Source organism: Orycteropus afer, unplaced genomic scaffold (assembly GCF_000298275.1).
Source record: "Orycteropus afer afer isolate SDZICR_OR568_19922 unplaced genomic scaffold, OryAfe1.0 scaffold00321, whole genome shotgun sequence".
NCBI classification, from domain to species: domain Eukaryota; kingdom Metazoa; phylum Chordata; class Mammalia; order Tubulidentata; family Orycteropodidae; genus Orycteropus; species Orycteropus afer.
This window is the reverse complement of record NW_006921908.1, coordinates 3,114,599-3,141,292: the sequence shown is the minus strand read 5'-3', so window position 1 is coordinate 3,141,292 and position 26,694 is coordinate 3,114,599. Positions and strand designations below refer to the sequence as shown.

Here is a 26,694-nt window from a genome sequence, read left to right as displayed (position 1 = left end):
AGGTTAAGATGGATTCCGAGGTTGTGTCCACATTCCATGGGAAGGAGAACCATGACTGATAAGTGGAGTCAGCCACGGCCAATGACAAAGGCAGGGGTGACAGAAATTTGTAATATTACTCTACCTAGAACAAGTTTTCCTCACTAATAGAAGGACCATAATTAATTAACATAGCTAACAAATCAGTGTTAAGAATGTACTAAAGTAGGTAGTTTTTCTGTGGCTGGAATATTGCCTTCCCTAATATTGCCTCTCCAAAGTCCAAACTATCCTTGTCAACTAAAATCAGAAAATTTTGTTAAGACAAAACCTCTCCTAACAGGATGCAGGAGAAGTGCTCAAATGTCAAAATACTCTCTACCCTGCCCCCTCTCTTTGCCTAGCTCCACAGGATTCATCTAGGGCAAAGCCCAATAAGGGTCAGATAGCCGCAGACACCTAGTAAGGGGTGCCGTAGCTAAAGCTTCATCGAGTACCCTAAAGGCCGTAAATAAAGACAGAGTCCACAGACTCCAAACACCAGCAAGTAGATTTACTATCCTTGTCATTTACGGGAAATACATCTTGAGAAACAGTAAAAACACAGTAAGTTATTTCCCTTGTAAACAATAGTCTAGCAAAGACCAGAAAATAAAAGGTGATGATCCTGGTCGAGCCAGGTTTCCTCATGTCTAAAGACTTCTAAATAATACAAGCATTTAGGTGTGTGGATGTCAATAAATGAAAAATTACTCTTCTTAGAATTAATAATTATGACTTTTAAAATATTTTTAAATATTATGTTGTTATTTTTCCAAATAAGTGTTTACTTTGATGTATACTTACTACACATTCACCAAAATTTACTTAAGGACCTGCTATCAATTTGTCAGAATATCCCATGCTAGTCCCCTCACCCCTTCTTAAACTGGTTAATTAGTTTAATTAAGTTAGATGTAATTTTAGGTACTTACAGAAAAACTGAAAATTAAATATATTTTTTTAAGTTTTAACAATTGTGCTTTAATTAAACTGCTTCTGAATTCAATGTTTATTTTAAATTATATTTTTGGGGTCCTTCATTTAAGGAAAATTTTTAATTTAAATCTGAAAGAATCTGTCTTTGTGCCGTAGCATGCAGTATTTCATGATTAACTCTCCCCATCTGCTTTCAGTTTCTAAAAGTCTTCACTGAAGTCAGAGACAGGCTCTGGTTTTGTTTAGTTCTTCTATGGAAAGAAGTCACCATTCTTTTCCTGGTAAAGACAAACTTTCCAAGGTGGGGTGAGAGGAGAGAAAATGGCTGGGGCCCAGTGTTAGCTGGGAAGTATGAGAAGGGATATGGCATTCTTACCTTCCAGTTCACAAAAGGGAATACAATCCCCAGAGTGAACAAGCCAAGCATTGGTCCTCCGCACATGCCATGGATGCTAAGGGCAGCCTGCGGGACAAAGTAGACCAGAAAAAGCCCCTTAATCCACTGCATCCAAGCTCCACCTGGGACCACTACTCCTTTCCCTCCCTGGGACCTGGAAAAAGTCTTGATCCTAGCCTCAACAGAGTTACTCATCAACCATATGCTTTCCGGAATCATTTCTCTTCTAGGTTTCTTGGGAGAGGCAAGTTGCCTTCAGCTGAAAGCCATTTATTTGTTTATATTTTCTGTTTTACCAAAAAGGTTTTTCAAAATATACCAAAGAATTAGATTTATAACTTAGTTTCATGTCTTGCACAGTTGATCAGCTGCTCTAATTAGTTTGAACAATTCTATAATTTTGATCATAATAATTGTCTGCTGTCCTCACCATGCTCCATCCAGAACACCTCTAGGATGTCAAAATTTTAAGCTGACACACTGTGGGTACAGCACTGGACACTCTATATTCCAGTTTATTCCTCCTTGCACTTATGGCTCTGATCTCTTTTGGGAATGAGAGAGTTTAAAAATAATTTCCTTATCTGGAATTCTCTAAATTGCTAAATCCAATGAATTGAGAAACAACTGTCAATTCACTAATTCACTGTCCCAAGAGTCTTGCAAATGCACATGCTATGACACACATAAAGTGAGCATGTATGTGTACACACACACAACACACATCCACACACACAGGCACTCTGCAATGCAACCCCATCTCATTCTATCAGTTCTGAAACTTTAGGGCTTTGAGATTAAATGGCTGAGATTGTGAGGCTCTAAAGATTTTACAAAGGGTACTCCTTACATATTGTTCTTGCCAGGTATCACCTACATGCCAGATGATTAAGATGAACTATCTAGGTACTTAGAGGAGCTCTGGTGGTGCAGTGGTTAAAGCATTCAGGGGCGAACCAAGGTCAGCCACTGGAACCCACTTGCCATGGGAGAAAGATGAGGCACTGCTTCCGTAAAGATTTGCAGCTTTGGAAGCCCTTTGGAACAGTTCTACTCTGTGCCATAGAGTCACTATGAATTGCAGTCACCTTGATGGCAATGAGTGTGGTTTTTAGTATCTAGGCACTCTAGAAAATTATCTCATTTAATCTTCATAATGATCCTGTTTAGTAGGTGGCACTAATCCCATTTTATAGATAAGTTAATTGGAGCCTACAGAAAAGCTGCTGAAGGTTTACTTCTAATTAGAAAGTGGCAGAGCTAAGAATTAAATCCAACTGTCTGGCTCTAGAAAAGAACTCTGGTGGCACAGTAGTTAAAGCATTCAGTTGCTAACCAAAAAGTCGGTGGCTGCTCCACAAGAGAAAGATGAGGCAGTTGACTTCATAAAGCTTTACAGCCTTGGAAACCCTATGGGGATGCTCTACTTTGTCCTGTAGGTCACTGTAAGTCAGAATTGACTCAGTGGCAGTGGGTTTGGTTTGGGTTAGGTCTGACTCTAAAACGTATGTTTTTGTCTCTAAACAGTGGGCTTTCTCTCTCTCCCTCTCTTTTTGGAAATGTCAGGAGAACAAACCACCACCACAGTCTCTTCTTCTTAAACAAAAAGAGTTTTAGAAAGAATACAGTGAACAAATAGTAAATTGGGGTTCTGATCATTCTAATCATGGAACTGCCACATGTAAATAGAGTTTAATGAGTCTCCTGTTATTAACTCACAGGCATCCTACTTTAGAGAATTATCTTCTTCCTCTGTAAAAAACAAAAAGAATGGGGCAAAAATAAAGTCCCCTCCAGTCACAATGTAACCTCCTTTGTCCAGATAGATGAGCCACAATGTATTGAAATGATTACTTTTCAAGGTTAATTTTCAGAAAAGTCAATTTTGCAGAAAAAAAAAAAAAATTGGCAAGATGGAGGCAGATAAGAAAAGGCAATTAGGGATCCACAAGAAAGCTCAGAATAATGCCTAAATACTATGGAGTGTATGATAAGTTCTGAAAATGGTAGTTGCTATTATTATTATTAATACTGTTAATACTACATGCTCTGACTACTGAGACAGAATGTTGGATAGAATGCTTTTCCAACAGGAGTTCTGAGAAACACTAGTTGACAGGAGATTTTTGCTGGTGTTACCCAGCTCCCAGCCCCCACACACAATTCTGTGGTCACATATCTAGTGATACAGGTTTCTTTTCAGCAGGACTCCCTAGAGCATCCCATATACTAATGAGTATTGTGGATCTCTGAGAGGGGAATGCAGTATGTAGCATTTCACAGACATCTTTGACTTTGGGATTGCTTTTTCTTTTTGAGCATTTTGCAGGACAATATTCTCTAGAACATAATTTGTAACATCCTAGACTGAAGCATGGAAAGAGTCTATATTTAAGGAGCTGAAAGCTGCTTCCCTCCACTCCACTCAGTGCCACCCACAAGCACAATGAGTGTGATGTGGTTTTGTGAACATGAAATTAAGAATCTGTTTCCATCTCCCACACCTACAGGACTCAGTCTTTCCATATGCAAAATCTGAATATAAAAGTGCTTCCATTATATTCAATAGAGCAAAGCTATTTGGGCAATCAAATAGGGAAATTAAAGATGCCTTTCTATGCCTGTCAAAGTCAGATGTGTTCAGGGAAATGAAGGGGCCACCTTAGAAATAAAAACTTCTCCTAAGAAACAAAAGATCAGGGTTTTCATTTCTTGTCTGTCAGCATCTCCTGAACTATGTGAATTGTATGGTACATATTTAACCCTAAATCAAGAAAATGGACTCAGCAGATCACTCACGACTGCTGGCTTTGGAGGAGTCCTTGCCTCTTCTGAAGCTTTCCATATCTCATACATAAATGAGCCTTAAATGCAAATATATCTGGAAGAAAACAATTTGATGACTCACATTCTCACTAAATTGGACATGATGACACATCCTTAAGTAAGTAATGATTGGATAAAGGGAGAAAGCAATGGACCACCTGGCATCAGAAGCAACTGGAAAATATAGCCTCCTTGAATACCAAAACCAAACTCACTGCTGTTGAGTCATTTCTGACTCACAGCAACTGCTCCTTGGGTTTCTGAGGTGGTACCTATGGCAGTAGATTCCCTAGTCTTCTTTCTGAGGAGTGAGTGGTGGGTTTGAACCATGAGCCTTCTGGTTAGCAGTCAAATGCCTTAGGCACTGCAGTAGAGATCACTATATGCAAACCTCATTACCTTGCCAATTCTGCCACATGGAAAGTAGATACCAAAATTCTTCAAAAATTGGAAAGAGATTATCACGTACTTGTGATAAATGGGAAGTTCATAACTTCATAGAGAGGACACCTGGTTTCTAGCCCTACTACTGCTCCTATGTAGGCCACTTAAATCTCCCAGTCTCAGTTTCCTGAACCTTAAAATGAAAATTATTCAATCAATGCAAGTGGTCATTAGAAGGTTCAAATAAGATACATTGCACTGTGAACTAGAATCTATAAAAGGCCATGATTAGGATTCACTCACTTTCATCCATTTCTTTATTTAAACAATATGCATCTAAACCCATTCTATGCCAACAAAATCAGATAATGTTCAAATTGCACAATGCTACAAGATGGGCTTAGAAGCTTGAAGTTGAACCTGATGCTGCTTTGTGAACTGGGTAATTTTTGGGGGGTGAGGAAGGATCTGCTGGTTAGAGAGACCTGGTTCATAAACCTAGCTCATCTAGTAACTAGCTGTGAGAACTTGAGCATGTCATTTTCACCTTTATGTAATCATCTACGAAATGAAGCTCTTGGGAAGATTATCTCTCCTTGAGGTTCCTTCCAGTGCTGTCATTCTAAGGAACTTGGAGTTGGACATATGGGAGGCATTTCACCTTGGTAATAAATAGAGGTGAGTTTGTATCTCAACTTCATCAGTGTAAGTGACTTTAGGAAAATGACTTCATATCTTTATTAATTAGTTTCTTCATCTGTAAAATGAGTACATCAATCATACTACCTCATAGAGAAGTGGTAAAGATTAAATGAAGATATTGCATTTAGGACTGTACCTGGAATATAGTCCCCACCCACTGCCATTGATTCTATTCCAATTCACAGTGACCCCATCAGACAGAATAGAACTTCCTCCTAGAGTTTCCAGGCTGTAAATCTTTATGGAAGCAGACTGCCTCATCTTTTTCCCAAGGAGTGTCTAATGGGTTTGGACTGCCAGCCTTTTGGTTAGCAGCCCAATGCTTTAACAACAATAACAGATATCCTTGGAACATAGTAGGTGTTGCAAAAATATTAATTTTTATTATTGTATTTACTATAATAATAATTATTATTATTTTATTGTAAAATCATACATTCTCAGACTCAACTTTTAAGAGGATTTCTACTTTTATCACCAAGAATCTTGTAACTGAACCTCCTTATTGGTTTACCAGTTTCCCCTCTGGCAATAATTTTGGCTGATATTTTATAGGGTGTATAATTTTGACCTGGTATCAGTGGTAGCATAGTGCCTAAAGCACTTGACTGCTAACCATTCCTCGGAAGGAAGGTTGGGCAATCCTACTTCCATAATGATACTGCCTTGGAAACCCAAGGAGGGGTCGCTATGAGTTGGTCCGACTCGACGGCAAACAACAACAAACAACAACATCAGTGAGTCAGAGCATTTGGGCCTTGGAGTAGTAAACAAGGTTTTAGAAAAGAGAATGGGGAAAAGATGTTATGATATCAATAGTGTTTTTGTTCTCTTTCATTACCTGTATGATGCCCCCCATGAGAGATGCAGCCACAGCCATGGAGGTACATATCACACCAAACAAGAGACCTGAAAGAAAGAAAAATTGTGATCACCATCCAGGCTGGCTCCAGGAAATTTCTTGAGCCCCCATTCAGAAGTATTGCTGGTGTAAGACCTATCAGAAGGGATCTCTGTTGACTGTCACCCCCAAACAGCCAGCAGAAGCCTCAAGAAGGGCTTAGGATCTCTCTCTCTCAAGGATATGCTTTCCCAGATCAAGTAGAATGGACTGCAAGCCAGCCTCAAGGATATTCTTCCCAGGATTCAAGAAGTCCATCATATAGATCCATCATCTGCCCAAAAATATGATAGCATGGAAAGAGCACTAGCCTAGACTTAGGAAACTAATTCCAGTTTTAACCACTCACCAGCAATGAGTTGAAACAGAAGGTACTAATCCCTATAGGATTCAGATCTCTCTCTCTCTCTCTCTCTCTCTCTCTTTTTTAATCTTTAAAATGGCTAAACAATGTGTGCACATGCCACTTTTAAAATTTTGCAAATCTGCCTTTTTTTTCCACTTTGGTATACTATCCCTGTGGTCCTTAGTATATCGTGTGATGACTTACTTATTTACATATCTGTGTTGAAGAACCCTGAGGGGCCTTCAAATTACCTGCTCTGAAGCCCCCTGCATAGGACCTCTAGTATTGTATGAGGTCATGCAATGAATCAGGGTATATGTTTCATCTCCTTGTAAAGATATATCTCCTTTTAAATCATCTTACAAATGCATTGTCTTTTTTTGTACAGCTTTGTTTAAATATCACCTTAAAAGTCAATTGAATTTTCATTCTAATCCATCAACTCAGTAAGAGGGAGAAAAAGACAGAGAAAGAGACACAGTGATGAAATGGAGAAAATATCATTATGCTCATTCCTGTTTAAATATACTCTCTCAGCTATATACCCAGCCCAGTTCCCAATGTAACTGTTAATTCAGTTTTACTGAATAATAACCATATACCAGTCACTTTTTCAGATATTACAGCAATGGTGTTTTAATGGTTACAGTTTAGCTTGGCTGCTAAACTAGTGATCTTGAGTCAGAATTGATTTCACAGCAGTGGATTAGGTTTGGTTCAATTCTGACTCAGAGTGACACCATAACCCACTGCTACTGAGTCCATTCTGACTCACAATCAGAGAGTATAACTGATGCATAGCATTTCTAAGACTGTAAATCTTTATTGAAGCAGATTGCCTCATGTTTCTCTCATGGAGTGGCTGATGGGTTTGAACCACTGACCTTTTGGTTAGCAGCCCAATGTTTTAATCACTACACCACCAGAGATTCTTTACCAACACTATGGGACAGAGTAAAACTGTCCCATAGGCTTTTCCAACACTGTACATCTTTATTTTACAGAAACATACTGCCATATCTTTCTCCCACTGAGAGGCTGTTGGGATTGAACCATTAACCTTTTTGATTAGCATCTGAATGCTTTAACCATTGTGCTACCAGGAAACTTCCAAAAAAGATTGCAGAATCCTATGGGACAGTTCTGATAGCATAGTGCCTAAGGCACTTGACTGCTAACCAGAAGGCTGGTGATTCAAACGCACCAGCCACTCCTCAGAAGGAAGATTGAACAATCTACTTCCATAGTGATACTGCCTCAGAAACCCAAGGAGGGGTCGCTATGAGTCAGGTCGGACTCAATGGCAAAATAACAACATGGGACAGTACTACTCTTCTCTATAGTGTTGTCAGACTCAACTCAACAGCATACAACAGCAATAAACAGGAATGCTATAAAATCAGAATGTGATCCCTGACCCCAAGGATCTTACATTTTAGGAATGGACTAGACATAAGTAAATGGATTATCCAGCAAATATCACTATATTAACATATATAAAGTCCTAAGACAGTGTCTAGTAGATAGCAAGTACTATGTGACAGGAGCTCTGGTAGCATAGTGGCTAAGGCACTTGACTGCTAACCAGAAGGCTGGTGGTTCAAACCCACCAACCACTCCTCGGAGGGAAGATGGGACAATCTACTTCCATAGTGATACTGCCTTGGAAACCCAAGGAGGGGTCACTATGAGTCGGGTCCAACTTGACGGCACATAACAACAACAACAACATGTGGGATACTGCATCATTTAAAATCAGGAAAATATGTGTCAGGATTGTATCATTTCATTATAATTATTCAATTTGTATGCTGAGCAAATCTGAGAATTTCAAGTATATGAAAAAGAATGTGGCATCAGAATTGGAGAAAGATTCATAACAACCTGGGATATGCAGACAACACAACCCTTTTTGCTGAAAGCAAAGAGGTCTTAAAGCACTTACTGATGAAGATCAAACACTACAGTTTTCAGGATGGATTACAGCTCAATATAAAGGAAACAAAAATCCTCACAATAGGAAGAATAAGCAGTATCATGATAAATGGAGAAAAGATTGAAGTTGCCAGGTATTTCCTTTTACTTGGGTCCACAATCAATACCCATGGAGGCAGCAGTCAAGAAATCAGACAATGCATTGCATTGGGCAAATCTGCTGCAAAAGACCCCTTTAAAATTTTAAAGGAACAAAGATGTCACTTTGAAAACTAGGGTACGCCTAACCCAAGCCATGATATTTTCAATAGCTTCATATGCAAGTGAAAAATGGCCAGTGAATATGAAAGACAGAAGAAGAATTGATGCTTTTGAATCATGGTGTTGGGGAAAAAAGTACTGAAAATACCATGGACTCTCAGAAGAATAAACAAATTTATCTTGGAAGTACAGCAGAATACTCCTTAGAAATGAGAATGGCCAGTCTTCATCTTTTGTACTTTGGTCATGTTTTCAGAAGGGACCAGTCTCTGGAGAAGGATATCAATCTTAGTAAAGTCAGCATAAAAGGGAAAGTCCCTCAACAAGATGTATTGACACAGTGGCTGCAACTATGGCTGAAGCATGGCAATGAGTGTGAGGATGGCACAGGACCAGGCAGTGTCTCATTCTGTTGTACACGGGGTCTCTTTGAGTTCACTCCATGACATCTAACAACAACACAACAACAGATATATTAATAGTTAATATATCTTTATGAAAAATGCAATATATTACTGTTGACAATATTTAAAAATGATGAGTAACATTGGATGAGTGTATCTCAGAAAGTTGGCTATATGACACATACTCACACACACAAAAGTTGGACCCTGACCACAAATCACAAATCAAACAATTTAGAGTGAACATTACACAGGAAATATTAATTTATTTATAATCTAGAAGGAAATTTAAGTAAAATCAGATCCGACTCATAGGGACCCCTCCTTGGGTTTCCAAGGTGGTATCACTACAGAAGTAGATTGCCCAACCTTCCTTCCGATAGTAAATATATAGATTTAAATAAATATATGTGTGGATGGAAATGAATTTGTAAGTATAAAAAAGAATGAAACAATGAAATAAACATAAATATATTTGATTAAATATAGAATAAATAGTTCTGCATATCAAGTGCCTACTTTTAAATGATGGAATATTCAGAAATAGACAAAGGCTTCATTTCCTTCATGAATAAAGATATTTCACAAACCAATAATAAAATTTCTCAACAAATGAACAAAAGAGCATACATAGAGTTTTCACATGGAATTACAATTATCCATTTATCATCTGAAAGATGCTCAAAATCACTGTAAGTCAAGAAATTCAGATAAAGGCAAAAAACATGACATTATTTTGCCTATGAATTTGAATAATTTTTAAATAATAACATGTAGACAGAGAAATATGTCTTCATTCATTGCTACAAGACATAAAACATTAATTTGATCTTTTGAAAGTATAAAACCAAAAACTAAACTCACTGCTGTCAAGTCGAACTAACTCATACCGACCCCTCCTTGGGCTTCCGAGGCAGTATCACTACAGAAGTAGATTGCCCATGTATTACTTAGTATTTATCAAGAACTCTAAATGAAGTTATATTACCTGTTGATTTTCTTTTGTAAGTTTTTACTAAGTCACAGATGCAAAAAATATTTTGTGTATGGATCTGTATCACAATGTTACCAAAACCTAACTTTTTTTTTTTAGTAAAAAATAATAATCGTAGAGTAACACTTAGCAAATCAGGCACTTGATGGAATATTATGCAATTTTACAAAAAATACATTTTCACTTACTGAATAAAAGACTTGTTCAAAACCAGGTAAATATGAACAGGTAATTAAGAAAAAAAAAAAAAAAACCTAGGTTTTCAAAGAATGCATAGTGACACAGGTACATTGGGAACAAAATTAGATGGATAAATACCAAATTTATTTAAAGAATATATACATTTTCCATCATAAATTTTGTGTAAGAAAATTAGTATATAATTTATTTATACTTAAAAGGAATAAATTTTTGAAACTATAATTTAATATGAGTATTGTAGTAATTATAAACAACATCTCACTGCCATGGAGTTGGATCCAACTCATAGTGACCCCTCCTTGGGTTTCCGAGGCAGTATCTCTACTGAAGTAGATTGCCCCATCTTCCTTCCGAGGAGTGGCTCATGGGTTTGAACCTCCAGTCTTCTGGTTAGTAGTTAAATGCCTTAGGCACTATGCCACCAGAGCTCCCATGAATGATATAATACTGGATTATTAGGAAAGGAACAGTCATTCATTGAGGGGAGATGACTGGGAATATGGTAATAATGGATTCTTTAGAAAGGACTTTGACATTTAGTAGACAAATTGACTGACCATAATGAACAGAAAGTCTTCCCATGTAGAAGGATGGACTAGAATAGATCTACATAAAGGGTAATCAATAGACGTTTATGTGATAAGTCTAGAATGTTGGGTAAACACAGAAAAACATCTGAAAATAAGGTCCAGCAGCTAGCTGGTAGTTTCCTGGTATCTTTGTAAGTGTGAGAACCTATGTATGAGATTCTTTCATATATCTTGGTGCACTTTTGTCCCTATAAGGGTGTCCTCAATAATGTGTGCAGGACTTTGACATGCAACATGTAAATTTCATGAATGGAATAGAAAGTCCCCTGGTTGTACCTACATAAGCCTTTACTGATCCAGGTGCTCAGCTTGTCAGAGAGATGGGGAAAACAGCTCTTGACAAAATCCTCAAAGGTCACTGTTGCTAAGGCATTGATGCTGGCAGCCACAGTGCTATAAGGAGAGAAAAGTAAGAACATAGTCCAGGCTAAATGAGACAGCCACCTGCCTGCCCTGTCATCTAGAGCAGGTAGTCTAGGCAGGACTCAGAAAACAGATGGAGACATGTCTGTTCTGGCGCTCCACAGGACTTACATGGTCTGTTTACTCACTCATCAAAGCTACTCCTTTGCTCTTTTCAATTCTTCCACAAATGGCAACGAAGTTAGCAAATGGAGTTAGAGAGAAAAAAAGAGACAGTGTTCAGGTCAGACTTAAGGCGAGAAGTAGTGAATATCCTAACCCAAGAGTCAGTATGATTTGTCATTCATTAATTATTAATTAATTTATTCTTTCATCCTATTCATTCTGAATAATAGGCATACACTGGTGAACAAGAAAGACATAAATCTTAAATTCTACCTGAAACCAGACGTTTAAAAACCAATTACACAATTATTTATAAATATGAAAATTATTGTGAAAGAAAACATCAAGATTTTATGAGAGCATGTCCCATAGACACCTAAGATGATACGAATTTAGGAGAATCTTAGGAAGTGACCATGAAGATAGATACTGATAGGAACCATGCAAAATAGGAGAAAGATGCTATAATAAGGGAAAATTACATATAGATGTCTTGAGATGGAAAAGAGTGTGTTTGATCTGACATCCTGAAGACAAGTGTGATTAGAATGCAATTAACAAGGGAGAAGGGGGCAAGAAATAACACTGAGAAACAGGCAAAGACTCAAATCATACAAACACTCTGATATCTCCTTCCGACTTTCCAGAGTTGATTCCATGATTTTAAAACTCACTTAGGTGACAGAGCACCTGAAACTATGGGTTCTCTTTGCAGAATAACATACAAACTTATTTAATTGCTCATTTCAACCAGTAATATTTTATCTAGTATAATACATGACTACATTCAATTCAAGTGATATAAAACTACAACTACAAACAGAAATTTGTGGAAAAGAAACAAGTTGATAAATAAAACATAGCTAGCTGTTTGTTTCATTAATATTTATTAGCTAATGGTTTATTATTAATTATTTATTAGCATCCTCCAGTGCTTACATGAAGAGTCAAAGTAGCTGTATCAAATGTTTAATAAAAGTATATAGAAAAATATTAAACTTATTTTCTTTTTACTATAATGCAGGATAATATAATTTTAGCCTACTTTAGGTCATATCAATTGGAATAGTTCCAGGTTCATCTTATGCAAAATTTGAGAGTCCTTTTCCCTAAATGACAAATGTAGCAAGCAGAAACTTTCCAAGCCCTATTTATAAGAATTGGTACAGTAAGTGTTTTGGATACTACTCCCATTTTCCTAAAAATTAAGATGCAGTAGGCATTCCTTGACAGACTATCTTCCTAACCACAGCTCCATGAAAACTAAGACAAAGAAGATAATAAAATAAAATAAACCTCCATGCTTCCAACAGGTTTGTATACTTATAAATTATTTGGAAGTTTCAAATACTAGGTTTAACCCTAGAATCTATTGGAAAGAGGAGAAAGCTGAATTTGACTCAGAAGGATCAGATACGTAGGACTTCTGCTCATTTTGCAATCTATCTATCCATAAGTTAACTCTCAGATTTCAAATATGCTACAAAACTCTGGAAATCTGTTTTTGTTTTTTCCTATCGAGCAACTTCAACATCTTCCTATTCTATCCCTACTACTACCTTTCCCTAACACCATACTCTCCTAATGATTATAACATGAGTAATCTGGTAGCATAATGCCTAAGGCACTTGACTGCTAACCAGAAGCCTGGCAGTTCAAACCCACCAACCACTCCTCGGAAGGAATGTTCGGCAATCTACTTCCGTAATGATACTGCCTCAGAAACCCAAAGAGGGGCCGCTATGAGTCGGGCTGATTCGAGGGCACATGACAACAACATATGCTGTCCAGTGAGTCCCTTCCTTGGAGTTTTTGGAGTTGGAATCAAAAGAGTCAACTATTTTCTTAGGGGAATTAATCTGTTGACAGCCATCTTTCTCCCATCTAGAGATAGTCATCCATAGAGTAAGAGTTAAAGAAAAAAAAAAAAAAAAGAAGAAGAAGAAGCAGCTTTTTAGAGAGGGACAAAATAAGACAGTGTCACCCCTATTTGTGTTTCATTCTCTGGTGTTCACTATTCCTGTCCTTAGTTCTCTTGAGATCCTAATACCAACACCACAGAAGAATATCACTTTATGTTATTGATGAAAAATCCTAGAGAGAATATTAGTAAAAATAATTCAGTAGTATACTAAATTAAAATTATACCAAAAGTGAGTGAAAGTAATTTTCACTAGGATGTTGCTATCTTAAAAATTCAACATATTGATATGTTGTTGTTGTTATGTGCCATCGAGTCGGACCTGACTCATAGCGACCCCTCCTTGGGTTTCCGAGGCAGTATCACTACGGAAGTAGATTGCTCCATCTTCCTTCTGAGGAGTGGCTAGTGGGTTTGAACCACCAGTCTTCTGGTTAGCAGTCAAGTGCCTTAGCCACTATGCTACCAGAGCTCCCAATCAGAAGCTAAGAAACTATGGGTGTGTGCATATACACACATGTACACATACATTTCAAAACTGCCAAATTTTCCTTTATCAAAATTCAATATCCTTACTGATAAACTTACTGATGAAATCTTTCTTAAAAGTAGAGTAAGTAAATGCCTTTTTGTTCTTAATTTTTTTTACAAGTGTATTATTTTTAATTGAATATACTTAAATGTAAAAATGTATTTTGAACCAAAAGTCAATGTCATGTTTAATGGTGAAACCCAAGAACCATTCCCTTTGAAGTACACAACAAAACAATGATTTCTGCTTCAATTATTTATCACTGTTTTGAAAGTACAATTACAGAAGAGAATAAACTTAGCAGTGTAAGTATTATGAAAGAAGAAAACTCACAATTACTTACTGAGATCATGACTGAGTGCAGTCAAACCCCAAAGAATCAACCGAAAAAACAAACCAACAACAAAAAGTCTACATGGCCAGGGCAATTTTGTAAAGGAAAAGTATGAAAAAAAATCTAAAAGATATTAAGTAATATAGTTATTAACATAGCTATGGACAAATAGAGCAAAAAGAAGCCAGAAAAAGTCCAGAATACATAGAAAAAATTAGTATATGATAAAGGTAGCATTTCAAATCAGTGGTGAAAATATAGCTTATTTACTTAAAAAAAAATGCTAATTTAAAAGGAAAACAGAAAACAGAAGCTCTACTTCATTTCTTCTACCACTTATATAGCCTAAATGGTTCAATAATTGTAGCATTTAATAGTGGCTAAGGAATTTGACTGCTAACCAGAAGGCTGGCGGTTCAAACCCACCAGCCACTCCTTGGAAGGAAGATGGGGCAATCTACTTCCGTAGTAATACTGCCTCGGAAACCCAAGGAGGGGTCGCTATAAGTCGGGTCCGACTCAATGGCATATAACAACAACAACGTAAATAAATCAAAATTGTGTCTAGATCACCATCTATAATCATAGACTGGAAAAGCTTTCTTGGACTTTCATCAACTTAGAAAACATGACATAAACATGGTTAATTAGATCTTCAGAGTCTGCCGCGCCTTCTTCCCCGCCTGCTGGCTTTCTGCGCCTCTGGAAGAGCTGCTGCTGTGCAGGAACTCCCCCAGCACGCAGCTGTCTATCCATCCACCCCAAGAGATAGCCTCTTGTGCAAAACTATCTCATGGTCATCTCTTTTTTCCTGATCAGCCTCAAATTTGCTCAGACATCATCATCATCGCACTTGCTGTTGTATCATCATCAAAGCAAAGTGTTGTCAATGTACTAACCTCAGAGTTCCACTGAAGGCACAAGCCACAAAGAGTCCTGGCAGGCCTGGCATTGTGGCAAATATTTCCATGACAAAGTAAGGCATCAGCTGAAAAGGAGGCCAAAAAAAATAAAAGAGGTGAATGATCTTATCAGCAGTGTCTGAAATATAGGACTATAATCTTATAGGAACAGGATATGGGGAAAAAGCAAAAATAAATACAAATAAAATAATAATGTAAAAGGATCTTTCGTGGACTAAGGTTTTAGATGCCAATAATTGAAGTTAAGCCCAATGCACTCAGTGGACCTCAAGTCCAGCTGTAGGGGATGGAGACAGCCAACATCACAAGATAGGGACTTTTTTACCTTTTCCATGTTTGCAATGTGTGCCATTTTCTTGCCTAGTAACCCAATTTAGCAACTAAACTCTTAATACCTTAAAATATGTCTTGAGGGAAACTAGATAGTGTGGTCTTACTCTTTAGCCAGGGAGTGGAAAAGGTTACTTTTAAGACAAAACTCACTGCTGTCAAGTCGGATCTGACTCATAGTGACCCTTCTTTGAGCTTCCGAGGCAGTATCACTACGGAAGTAGATTGTCCAACCCTCCTTCCAAGGAGTGGCTGGTGGGTTTGAACCACCAGCCTTCTGGTTAGTAGTCAAATGCCTTAGTCACTATGCCACCAGACCAAGACAATTGAATACATAGGGAGGAAAGCAGAGGATTATTGCTCCTCATTAGAATGCTTTCTATAAATGGAGACTTTTCAACCTATGTGAATAGTATGGAATGATGTTGTATGGACACAAGGGTCATTTTGTTCAATGTGATAATAAATCATCATTAATCACCTTTGCCACATGCAGAAAAAGGAGTCAAAAGGCAACACGGACAACCAAAGCTACAGGTCTGAGCTTACTCTCCACTCTCCCTAGTCTTCCAGACCTTGTCTTCAGGGACTAGGTGAAGTATCTTCTTTTGAAACACTTACTACCCATATTAGACTGGTGTGTGATGAGATTACCCAAGAAGGGAAGAAAGAAACTAAGTCCTTGGCATTTGGGAAGTGGCTAGTGCCCCAGCGAGTCAAAGAGAAAGGCCCAGTATTTATTACCTGATGATGGCTAAAAGTATTCTCATTCCTTCCAGGGAACACATACCTGGTCTGGTGCTGAGATAATTCCAGAAGTCCAAGGGTCACAGTCTTTGAAGTGTGCGTACATAATCAATCCAGAGAAAACAGCACACACAAGTATGATCCAGAGACCCAGCAAGTTAAAGTACAGGGCACTGGAAAAGAGCACATGGACCTACCGGTAGCCTCTATGTCTTATTATAGTGTCGTAAGGTTATTACCAAAGATTAAAGCTAATTTTTTTTTTTTTTTAGGAGAGGATTGCTACTAAAATAAAATTCTACATCTTCCAAAATCATTACATTTTATACTATCTAATTTTTTTTTGTTTTTTATTTGTTTTAGGAACAATACATTTTAAAGCCATTTACCATGCTTGAATAAGGCATATTCTAGTAAGATTTTCTTTTTATATTGGGAGGTTTTTTTTTCCCCAAAAGCCCCAGTATTTGTGATGTGAAATCTGCTTTCTTGGATGAAATTTCACATATAATCAAACATAATATATAACTTTAAGTGCTTTTCCCTCACTGACTTCTTGAAACCGTCAAAAAAAGCCAAGTTAACATCTTTTCTTCCAGAAGTATACGAGATAAATGTAGAAGGAGACAAATTTTGAAAATATTCACTTTGGAGATTAATTCAGATGAAAAGTAAAAATTTAGTTTTCTAAAGATAATAGAACATAATATGGATAAAGTCATTTTACCTTTAATATCAGGAGCAATTAATTTTGTTCCCCAAAACAGTTACGGTTAATTCCAGTTGGGATACTTTAGCAGTATCCTCTGGTTATTTTGTATTCACAATTGCCCTTCAAAGTAAAATTCTGAGTCATTTCATAATCCCAGGGGAGATCTGAAAGATTGGCCTTACATCACTGGCCTTTGAAAATAAAAGTCCCATTATGGCAAGAGTTACATTGGGCCAAGAAAGTAACACTTGGGCATTTCTTGGATCCAGTCATTGTTAGAAGGGAATCATCTGGGATTCAAATGCATCCACCTTTAAATGTAAGGATATTCATTGCCAAAAACACTGCAACAGTGTACCTGACTTTCAGAAAACCATTAAATCAAAGTCTTCGTTTATAAAATGAATCACATTAGAGCATTGTCCCCTTAGCAAGAGTTTCATTTTATATTTTATAATCTCCACCTCCCTGCACCCCCCCACCAGTGGTAACTTGTAGTCATTCAACTTCTTTGGGAATATTATAGTAATTTTTTTTTTTTGTCTGTTTATTTTTGTGTATAGGGAGTTCATTTAGAGGCAGTCTTTTAGGAATACAATTGGTATATAAAATGATCAATACCTATAACTTCATTAGTTGTACTCTTGATATCAATAATTCTGACAAATTCTATTTAAATCTTTACTTGGGCCATCTCCTAGAGAGGACTCCCTAACTATCCAAAATAATGACTCATTAGCTTCTATTCCTTATAGAGCTTTGCAGCTTTATAGCATTTGTCATTATCTGAAGTTGTACAATACATTAATTTGTACAGCACCTGTTTCCCATCTCAAACAAACACTGCCCTGTGTCTATCTTCCAAACTGATGTTAATGACTGGTGTTGAGAGCAGGAGGAGTTGATGCAGGGTATCATGTCCCTTCCCACCTCCAACCCACCTCTCAGCTAAGATGAACACATCCACACAGAGTCAGATTTATTCCATTCCTAAAATAGTGAACCTGAAATAGTGCTCACATATAGTATATAAAAAATATTTCATTTTAGGTAATAAATTATTGAATGATTGAATGAATGAATGATAGAAATCCATTACAATATGGTTGTACTCTTTACACCATGTATTTCTTTCTTTCCTTTTTTTTAAAAAAAAAAAAATTAAGGAACACTGAACTTGGAGTCAGAAAACTTTATTCTTAACAGCTGTATGACCTTGGAAAATGCATATGACACTGAACCAATTATATTATCTGTAAAAAGAGTGTAAATGCCTACCCTATGTTTTATTATAGAGCTAGTGTAAGAATCAAGTAAGTTGTTCTCTGTTAAAATATGAGTGTGCCTAAGGCATTACATTGCTAACCAGAAGGCTGGCGGTTCAAACCCACCAGCCATCCTCGGAAGGAAGGTTGGGCAAACTACTTCTGTAGTGATACTGGTTTGGAAACCCAAGGAGGGGTTGCTATGAGTCAGATCCGACTCAATGGTAGTGTGTGTGTTTGTTTGTTTTTTGGTTTTATGTAGTCATGTAGTAATCATTCTGTTATCATCCAAAATCATTTTAATACCTCACCAGTTAATTGGAAAATAAGAAACCAATGACAAGATTGTGTAGATTATTAAAGTCATTGTACTTGTTAATTTCTTTTTCATTAGATATGGGCTTTGATTATTTTATGAGCTAGGTAATACTTTTGTTTTTAACTTAGGCCTCTTCATTGGCTCATAGAAAAACTACTTATAGCACATTTCTGTATACCAGGCCCAGTTCTAGACACTTGGGCTGTATCAATGAGCAATACAAAGGCCACCTGCATGGAGATTACATGCTATGTGTGAAGGTAGGTAATAAATACTGAAATAATATTTTTTGAGATATGATAAGAGATATGGAGACAACAATCTAAGATAACAGTAATGGAATAAACCTGACTCTGTGTGGATGTGTTCATCTTAGCTGGAAGGTGGGCTAGAGGTGGGAAGGGACATGATATTCTACATCAACTCCTCCTGCTCTCTTAGCACCAGTTATTAACATCAGCTTTGGAAGATAAACTAGAATCTAGAGGCAAAAGGAATCAAAATTAGCTTCCATAGAGCACATTTCAAATGACTTGGTAAATGATATTATATCTATGTGCAAGAAAGATCTGGTTTAAGATTAAGCTGTCCTTGGTGGGTAATCAGCATTCTTGGCCACACAATTACATGCACATATAATCAGTCACTCCTAGTTAACTATTCACCTATGTGTATTTCAAGATGTATTTTTTTTCCAAGCAGCAAAGATTTTCCTAAACCCTGATGAAAAGTTTCAATTACATCAAGCTCTTAGACAATTGAGCAAACATAACTTATTGTAGGAGCATGTGACAGAGCCCCCTGAGGGTTGATCTGGAGCTGGCTCTAAGTGGCCTCCAAAAGTCCAGGAAAGCCCTTGATACTCCAGTGGTGTGACAAATGAGACCCTATCTCATTGCCATCCTATAGCAATCTTCTCTCCAGCTCTTGAAACAACTCTACTGACCATATTACTAATTTCTCACTCCTGAACAGTATTAACTAAATCATCTTTGATTCTCTCAGGGAAGTCTTTTCTAAAGAGTGCTTCTCTGTATCTTTTCTCATTTACACAAAGTTCTTATCATAGCTTTGGACCTTTCACAGCAGTGGGGATGAGTAAAGCCAGAAGCAGCATCCTGAATGCTTGGGAAATTTCTTTCTTGATGAGAATCTTTCCTTTTCTGACAGTTTGCATAGCCAACAAGTTCCAAGGGACCATTGTGACTGTGATAGTGTTGACTTTTGCTTGAATTAAACCAACTCACTAAATGAACATTTGAGATACACAAACATAAATGTATACACATATATATGTATTTCTACATATATAAGGTCCCTGCTGGTGTAAATGCTTTGTGCCCAACCACTAACCTAAAAGTTGGTGAACCTACTCAGCAGCACTGCAGAAGAAAGGTCTGGTGAGATGCTTCTGTAAAGATTATAGCCAAGAAAATCCTATAGAGTAGTACCATTCTGTAGCACATGGGGTTGTTATGAGTCAGAATCAACTCAGTGGCAATGAGCTTGGGTTTTTGGTTTATATACATATATGAATACATACATGTATACATATACACAGTATTGTTGTTGTTGTTGTTTGCTGTCAAGTCGGCCCCGACTCATAGCGACCCCTCCTTGGGTTTCCGAGGCAGTATCACTACGGAAGTAGGATTGCCCAACCTTCCTTCCGAGGAGTGGCTGGTGGGTTTGAACCGACAGCCTTCTGGTGAGCAGTCAAGTGCCTTAGGCACTACGCTACCAGAGATCCTATACACAGTATAATAAACATAAATAAGTGCTCAATAAAGGGCAGTGGGGTGGGGAAAGAAACCTCACTGCCATCGAGTCAATTCTGACTCATAGTGACCCCCATTGGGTTTCCAAGGCTGTAGATCTTCACAAAACCAGACTGCCCTATCTTTCTCCTGTGGAGTGGGTGTGTCCGAACTATCAACCTTTTGGTTAGTAGCCAAATGCCTTAACTAAAATGCCACCAGAGCTCCTTCAAGAAAGGGCAGAGAAAGCAGAAATATGTCTTGATGAATGACTTACAGTTTGGCATGCTTTTCTGTTCTGCAAGAGATGCATCGCTGGATGGTTGACTGATTGACTCCATAGATCCCAAGCCATGTAAAAGTTCCTCCCACTGAGATTGTCCAAAAGGTGTGTCGCCTGAGAGGATCTACATCAAAGCTATGAGGCAGAGAGAAGTGAACAGAAACATTCCTTTGATGCATAGATATCATTTTAGGTGATGAGATCATTCATCTAAATCTTTATAAAACATGAAAAAAATAATATTGTACATACTCAAATATATTTAGTCGTGATCCATTTGCTGCTTGCTCTAATATGTTATGTAATCCACCAGCATGGGCTGATCCTTGAATGAGAACTGTTAAGAAGCCCACAACCATGACAACCATCTGAAATGCATCTGTCCATACAACTGCTTTTAATCCTCCCTGAAATGGACAGAATGGATGTGAGTTCTTGAAGACAAACTCTACAGCTCTTCCAACTCTGCAAATCTTCTCTATTAGTGTGATTCTCCATTCATTTAGTAACAATCACTGAACATCTACTATGTCCCAGGTAAGCATAGGAATAAAATAATAATAGAAAGAAACAGGTTTTTCCTTAGCTTCATAGAGTTTATATTCTTTTGGGAAAGTTATATTAGGCAAAACTATAACTGTTTTATTAAACAATTAATGAAACAAAATGAGTAAAAACACTTAAATAAAGTGCAATTAAGGACAGATTATTATGGGACTATATTATGAGAGTATATAGCAGGAATCCTTGGTCTAGTCTTGATGAAGCGACGATTGAACTAAATTTTAAAGAATGAGTAGGAATTTACTAGGTAAAGAAGACAAAAAGGGGAGGGGAGCAGCAGGAAGGAGAAGCAGAGATGCTGAAGAAATGAAAGGAAGCTGGAACCTATAGATTGAGGGAGGTGTAGGATGGCCAAAGGGAGACTTCTGAATTTCTAGAGGACTGAGCACAGATTCCAACAAGACCATTTAGATAGTATCTTAAGAGTAATGAGAGAGGATTAAAGGCAGTTGTATGATGAGAGATTTATTTTTTTAATTTCAAAATAATTTCAGTGGTGAATGTATGGAAAAGGATTGCAAGGCTGTAGAAGAAACCAGTTGGGAAACTACCTCAGTTTATATCAGTTGTTCATGCCCAAGATGATGACAGTTTGAAGTAGGGTAAAAATGGCTTTGATATTTGACAGGCAAAATCAACATAATTCATGAATAGTTGAATATAGTTGAGAAGGAAGTGGAGGATTAAGGATAAACATGTGAATTTCTGGCATCTATAATATGGGGCTTTTTTGTTGTTGTTGTTGTAAGAGTAGTATGAATGAGTACATTTGAGAAACAGAGATGATAGAATATCAAGAAAGAAGGAACCAGAAGATAATGATCTATTCCTGACACTCATGGAAGAAGAAGCTTTAAGAGCTACCTGTTGCCATTGTCATTTGAGTACAGTCTGACTACATAGGAACCTTATAGAGAGAGTAGAACTGCTCTATAGGGTTTCCTAGCCTGCAAATTTTTATAGAAGCAGATTGCTACATCTTTCTCCTGCAGAGCAGCTGGTGGTTTCCAACCACTGACCTTCTAGTTAGCAGCTAAAGATGGTCAAGTAGTAAAGTGAGCAAAGCAGAGTTTTAACGGGATTAATGTAATGGCATACTCAGCTTACTATGATTAGGAAGGAAGTTAGAACAGTAGGTTTCAAACCTGGTTCCCTTTTATGGTTACTGAGAGAATTAATAATAATAATAATAATAATAATAATAACAGTGTCCGAGTGTATTCTTCAGAGATTATGAATTAATTGGAGTGAGGCCTAGTCCTCAACATTTTTTTGAAATTTCACCAGGCAATTCTATAGGCAATCCTGTGAAGAACCAGTGGCTAAATAGAAAGAGAAAAGAAAGAGATTATTGTAGTAGCAATCCAAGTACAGAAGCCCTTGGGGCTATGGTGAAGGCGGAACGAGTGAGTTGAGAAGGATTAAAATTAGTTATATATCTTGAAAATTAATAAGCACTAAAAAAAAATGGAAGGAGGTGGTATTTCTAACATTGGAAGATAGAGTTGTCATCCCTTCTTACTCCTCCAGAGTGTCAAGAACATCTGTGGAAAGATGACAGTCTTCATCTTTGTCACAGAAAAAATAGCATATTGGGATTGTCCCATTATTTCTTTTGTAATTAAAATTCAATTTAGAAAATAGACACTAAAATCCTTGCCAGAAATATTTCTTTGTATGGTCTCTTCAAATCATGATCCCAGGAATAATCCCTTCCTCACCTCCTAGTAATTTGCTATACTAGATGTTTGTGATACAAAGACCAAATGTCAACAAATGTTACAGAGGCTAACTGGCATTAGATATGCAAAAACCTGCATAAATAAGTGCTTGAACTACACAAGGGACAAAAACAAACCACTTTCTCAACTATTCAACAAAAGGGACATTGTATACCTACCATCAAGACTTCTGATTCCACAACTCCTTCATCAGGCAGGACACTTCTCTCTCTCTCTCTCTCTCTCTCTCTCTAACACACACACATACACACACACACATGTGTTAATTATAACACTGGTTATGCCTTGTTTTGTCATTTATATAATTAATCAGTCTGTGTTTTGATTTTAATGTTCACCTCACTAGATTTCAAATACCTGGATAGCAGGAAACACTTACTATTTTCTATAATTTGTTCCACTGGTTATATTACTTATGTTGTGTATCCATATGATTATCAGAGTAAAGAGACCAAAATATGAGTAAAGGTATGAAATGAATAACCCATACTTTTAGTGAGAAAATGAAGCTTCTTGACTAATTAGACAGGAGAGATATGACAGACAGGTGAGAAGAGATCAGATTGGTGGACTGAATTCACATAATGAAAGATTTTCCACACTAAGCTAGGCAACTTACACTATATTCTGTGAACATTGGGAAGTAGGAAGAGAAATATGTCAGCCAATTGCAAATGGACGTTTTAAGAAGATGAATCTAAACAGAGGTGTGTGGTGTGCAGGGAGCAAGAAGAGACTGAAAGCACTGGAACAAGTTAAGTAGTATAAGTTTAGTTCATCTTTTAATTTATTGTGATTTTTTTAGAACATCTGGATTTGTTTCTGGCATCTTAATTTATGTTCTCTATTTATCTTATTTTTATTTGCTTTTTACCTCTTTTTTCTCTTGCTTAGATCAGTTGAGATATTTTATCTCTTTTACTCCATTTTTATACTTTGTTTTATTTTAATATGTTCCTTAAAATTTTCCTATGCTTTTCTAAATTTAGAGTCAAAATTTAAGCACATTTTAACCAAATTCCCAATAACTCAAGGAATATAGGGTCTTTAACTTTGATTACTTCCTTACTAACATGCATACTATGGTACAACTTTGGAGTTATTTTTTCTCTTAATCTCAAAAGTTATATAATAATAATAATACTTAAGTACCAAAAATGATTTGGCTTTACTTATTAAATGTTGATCATTTTATGTCCATTTCATTACTTTACACATTTAAAATTGTTCTGGTGTGAAAATTTTCCTTGACCTCAAAATACTTCCAGAGTGTTTCTAGTAAGATGGTGGAATAAGCAGACAGACAACACAGACCCTCTTTAACAAAGAAAAGGGGAACCAATTAACACAGATACAGAAGATAATCCTGGAGCCCTGAGCTTTGAAAGGAAGGATACAGAAGTGGACTGAACTCCAACTACTAGAAGCACCTGCATGAAAACACCAAAAAAAGGAGACATACAGAGCTGCCGTCTGTCAGTGATCCTGATGGCAGGAGTGGCAATATTAATTTCTGATCAAATTGACTTTAAGACAAAAACCACCACAAGAGACAAGGAAGGACCTTATATAATGATTAAAGGATCAATTGAACAAGAAGACATAAACATAATAAATATTTATGGACCCAAAGAAAGAGCCTCAGAATACATAAATCAGACTTTAACAGAATTCAAAAGGCAAATAGATGACTCCACAGTCATAGTGGGACATTTTAACACACCACTTTCAATGAAAGATAGAACAACTGGAAAGAATGTCAACAAAGATGCAGAAGAGCTAAGCAATACAATCCACCAACTTGACCTTATAGACATCTACAGAGCACTTCACCCAACAACAGCACCATATGCATTCTTTTACAGAGCACATGGAACATTCTTCATGATAAACCATATCTTAGGCCATAAAGCAATCCTTAATAAATTCAAAAACACTGAAATACTGCAAAGCATCTTCTCAGATCACAATGCTATCAAATTAGAAATCAACAATAGCAAGATCAACGGAAAAAGAGCAAACACATGGAAACTGAACAACACCCTCCTTAAGAAGCACTGGGTAAGAGAAGAAATAAAAAATGGCATTAAAAAATTCCTTGAGTCAAATGAGAATGAAATCACAACATACCAAAATCTTGGGGACACAGCAAAAGCAGTGATCAAAGGCCAATTTCTAATAATAAATGCACACATCAAAAAAGAAGAAAGAGCCAAAATCAACACTTTAAACCAACATCTCCAACAATTGGAAAAAGAGCATATTAAAAAAAAAAAAAAAAAAAAAAAAAAAGCCTACAGTCACCAGAAGAAAAGAAATAATAAAGATTCAAGCAGAAATCCATGAAATATAGGAAAAATCAATAAGACTAGAAGTTGGTTTTATGAAAGATTAATAAAATTGACAAACCACTAGAAAATTTAACAAAGGAAAAGAGGGAGAAAATATAAATAACACTAATAAGAAATAAAATGGGTGACATCACAACAGAATCAACTGAAATAAAAATATCAGGATACTATGAAGAACTGTACTCCAACAAATTTGAAAATATGGAAGAAATGGATAGTTTACTAGAAACACACTACTTATTTAAACTAACAAAGACTAAGGTGGAAAGGTTGACTAGAACAATAAAAAAGAAGAAATTGAGCAAGTCATAAAAAAATTACCAACAAAAAAAAGTCCTGGCCCAGACGGTTTCACCAGATAATTCTACCAAACATTCAGAGAACTGACACCAATCCAACTCAGACTATTCCAAAACATACAAGAGGATGGAATCCTCCCTAATTCATTTTATGAAGAAAACATAACCTTGATACCAAAACCAGGCAAAAACATCACTCAAAAGGAAAACTACAGATCAATATCCCTCAGGAATATAGATGCAAAAATCTTCAACAAAATCCTAGCCAACAGACTCCAACATTTTAAAAAAATAATTCATTATGACCAAGTGGAGTTCATATCAGGTATGCAAGAATGCTTCAACATTAGAAACACAATCAACATCATGCACCACATGTGGTAGTTCAATTTGTGTGTCAACTTGGCTGGGCCTGGTTGAGTGGCTGGGCAGCTGGATGTGGTATTCCCTGTGATGAGACTGGTAATCAACTCCATGGTGGAATCTACTGGGAGCAGCTGAATGGTGCCTTAGGTAATGTAGTCTGCTTCTTGTATATATGCAGAAGCCTTGGAGAATGATCTCTAGCTTATGGCATGCTTGTACCCTGCATGTAGCCATGTCATTGTTCAGCAGCCTGACATGCTTTGCCAACCTTGGGATTTACAATGGACTTGAATTAATGGCCTGACGTATGGTTTGGTAACATCGGGACTGTGCCTTTTTGTTTGTCAACCTTGGGTTTGTCAGCCTCAGCAGCCAGCAGCAGTCTGAGTGAAGAAATGCCTCTAGCTCCAGTGGGCTGGGAGCAGGAGGCAGAGCTGGACCCCAAGATTGAGGGGCTTTCACCCAGTCCCTAGTCCCTGACACTTTGAACTTGGACTTAAAGCCTCCAAACATTAAGAGAATAAACTCCTCTTTGTTTAAGCCTCCCATTTGTGGTATATTCCTGTCAGGGTGGCACTAGGTAACTAAAACACCACCTAAATAGAACAAAGGAAAAGAAAAACATGATTATATCAATCATTGCAGAAAAGACATTTGATAAAATCCAACACCCATTCCTGATAAGCTCTCAGCATAATAGGAATAGAAGGGACATTCCTCAACATAAAAGTGGCTAAGGCACTTGACTGCTAACCAGAAGGCTGGCGGTTCAAACCCACCAGCCACTCCTTGGAAGGAAGATGGGGCAATCTACTTCCGTAGT

At 37.1% G+C, this 26,694-nt stretch overlaps 1 protein-coding gene across 1 annotated transcript in view; it reads right to left on the bottom strand.

Annotated features, from left to right (window-relative positions):
- The window catches only part of SLC5A12 (solute carrier family 5 member 12), a 61,165-nt gene that overhangs the window by 9,260 nt on the left and 25,211 nt on the right, over window positions 1-26,694 (bottom strand). Inside the window, exons 5-11 of the mRNA XM_007951963.1 lie at window positions 20,802-20,956; window positions 20,544-20,684; window positions 16,257-16,386; window positions 15,113-15,201; window positions 11,179-11,291; window positions 6,108-6,175; window positions 1,334-1,420 (exon numbers count right to left, since the gene is read on the bottom strand). Coding sequence (XP_007950154.1) covers window positions 1,334-1,420; window positions 6,108-6,175; window positions 11,179-11,291; window positions 15,113-15,201; window positions 16,257-16,386; window positions 20,544-20,684; window positions 20,802-20,956 — 783 coding nt within the window. The remainder of the gene's footprint in view (window positions 1-1,333; window positions 1,421-6,107; window positions 6,176-11,178; window positions 11,292-15,112; window positions 15,202-16,256; window positions 16,387-20,543; window positions 20,685-20,801; window positions 20,957-26,694) is intronic.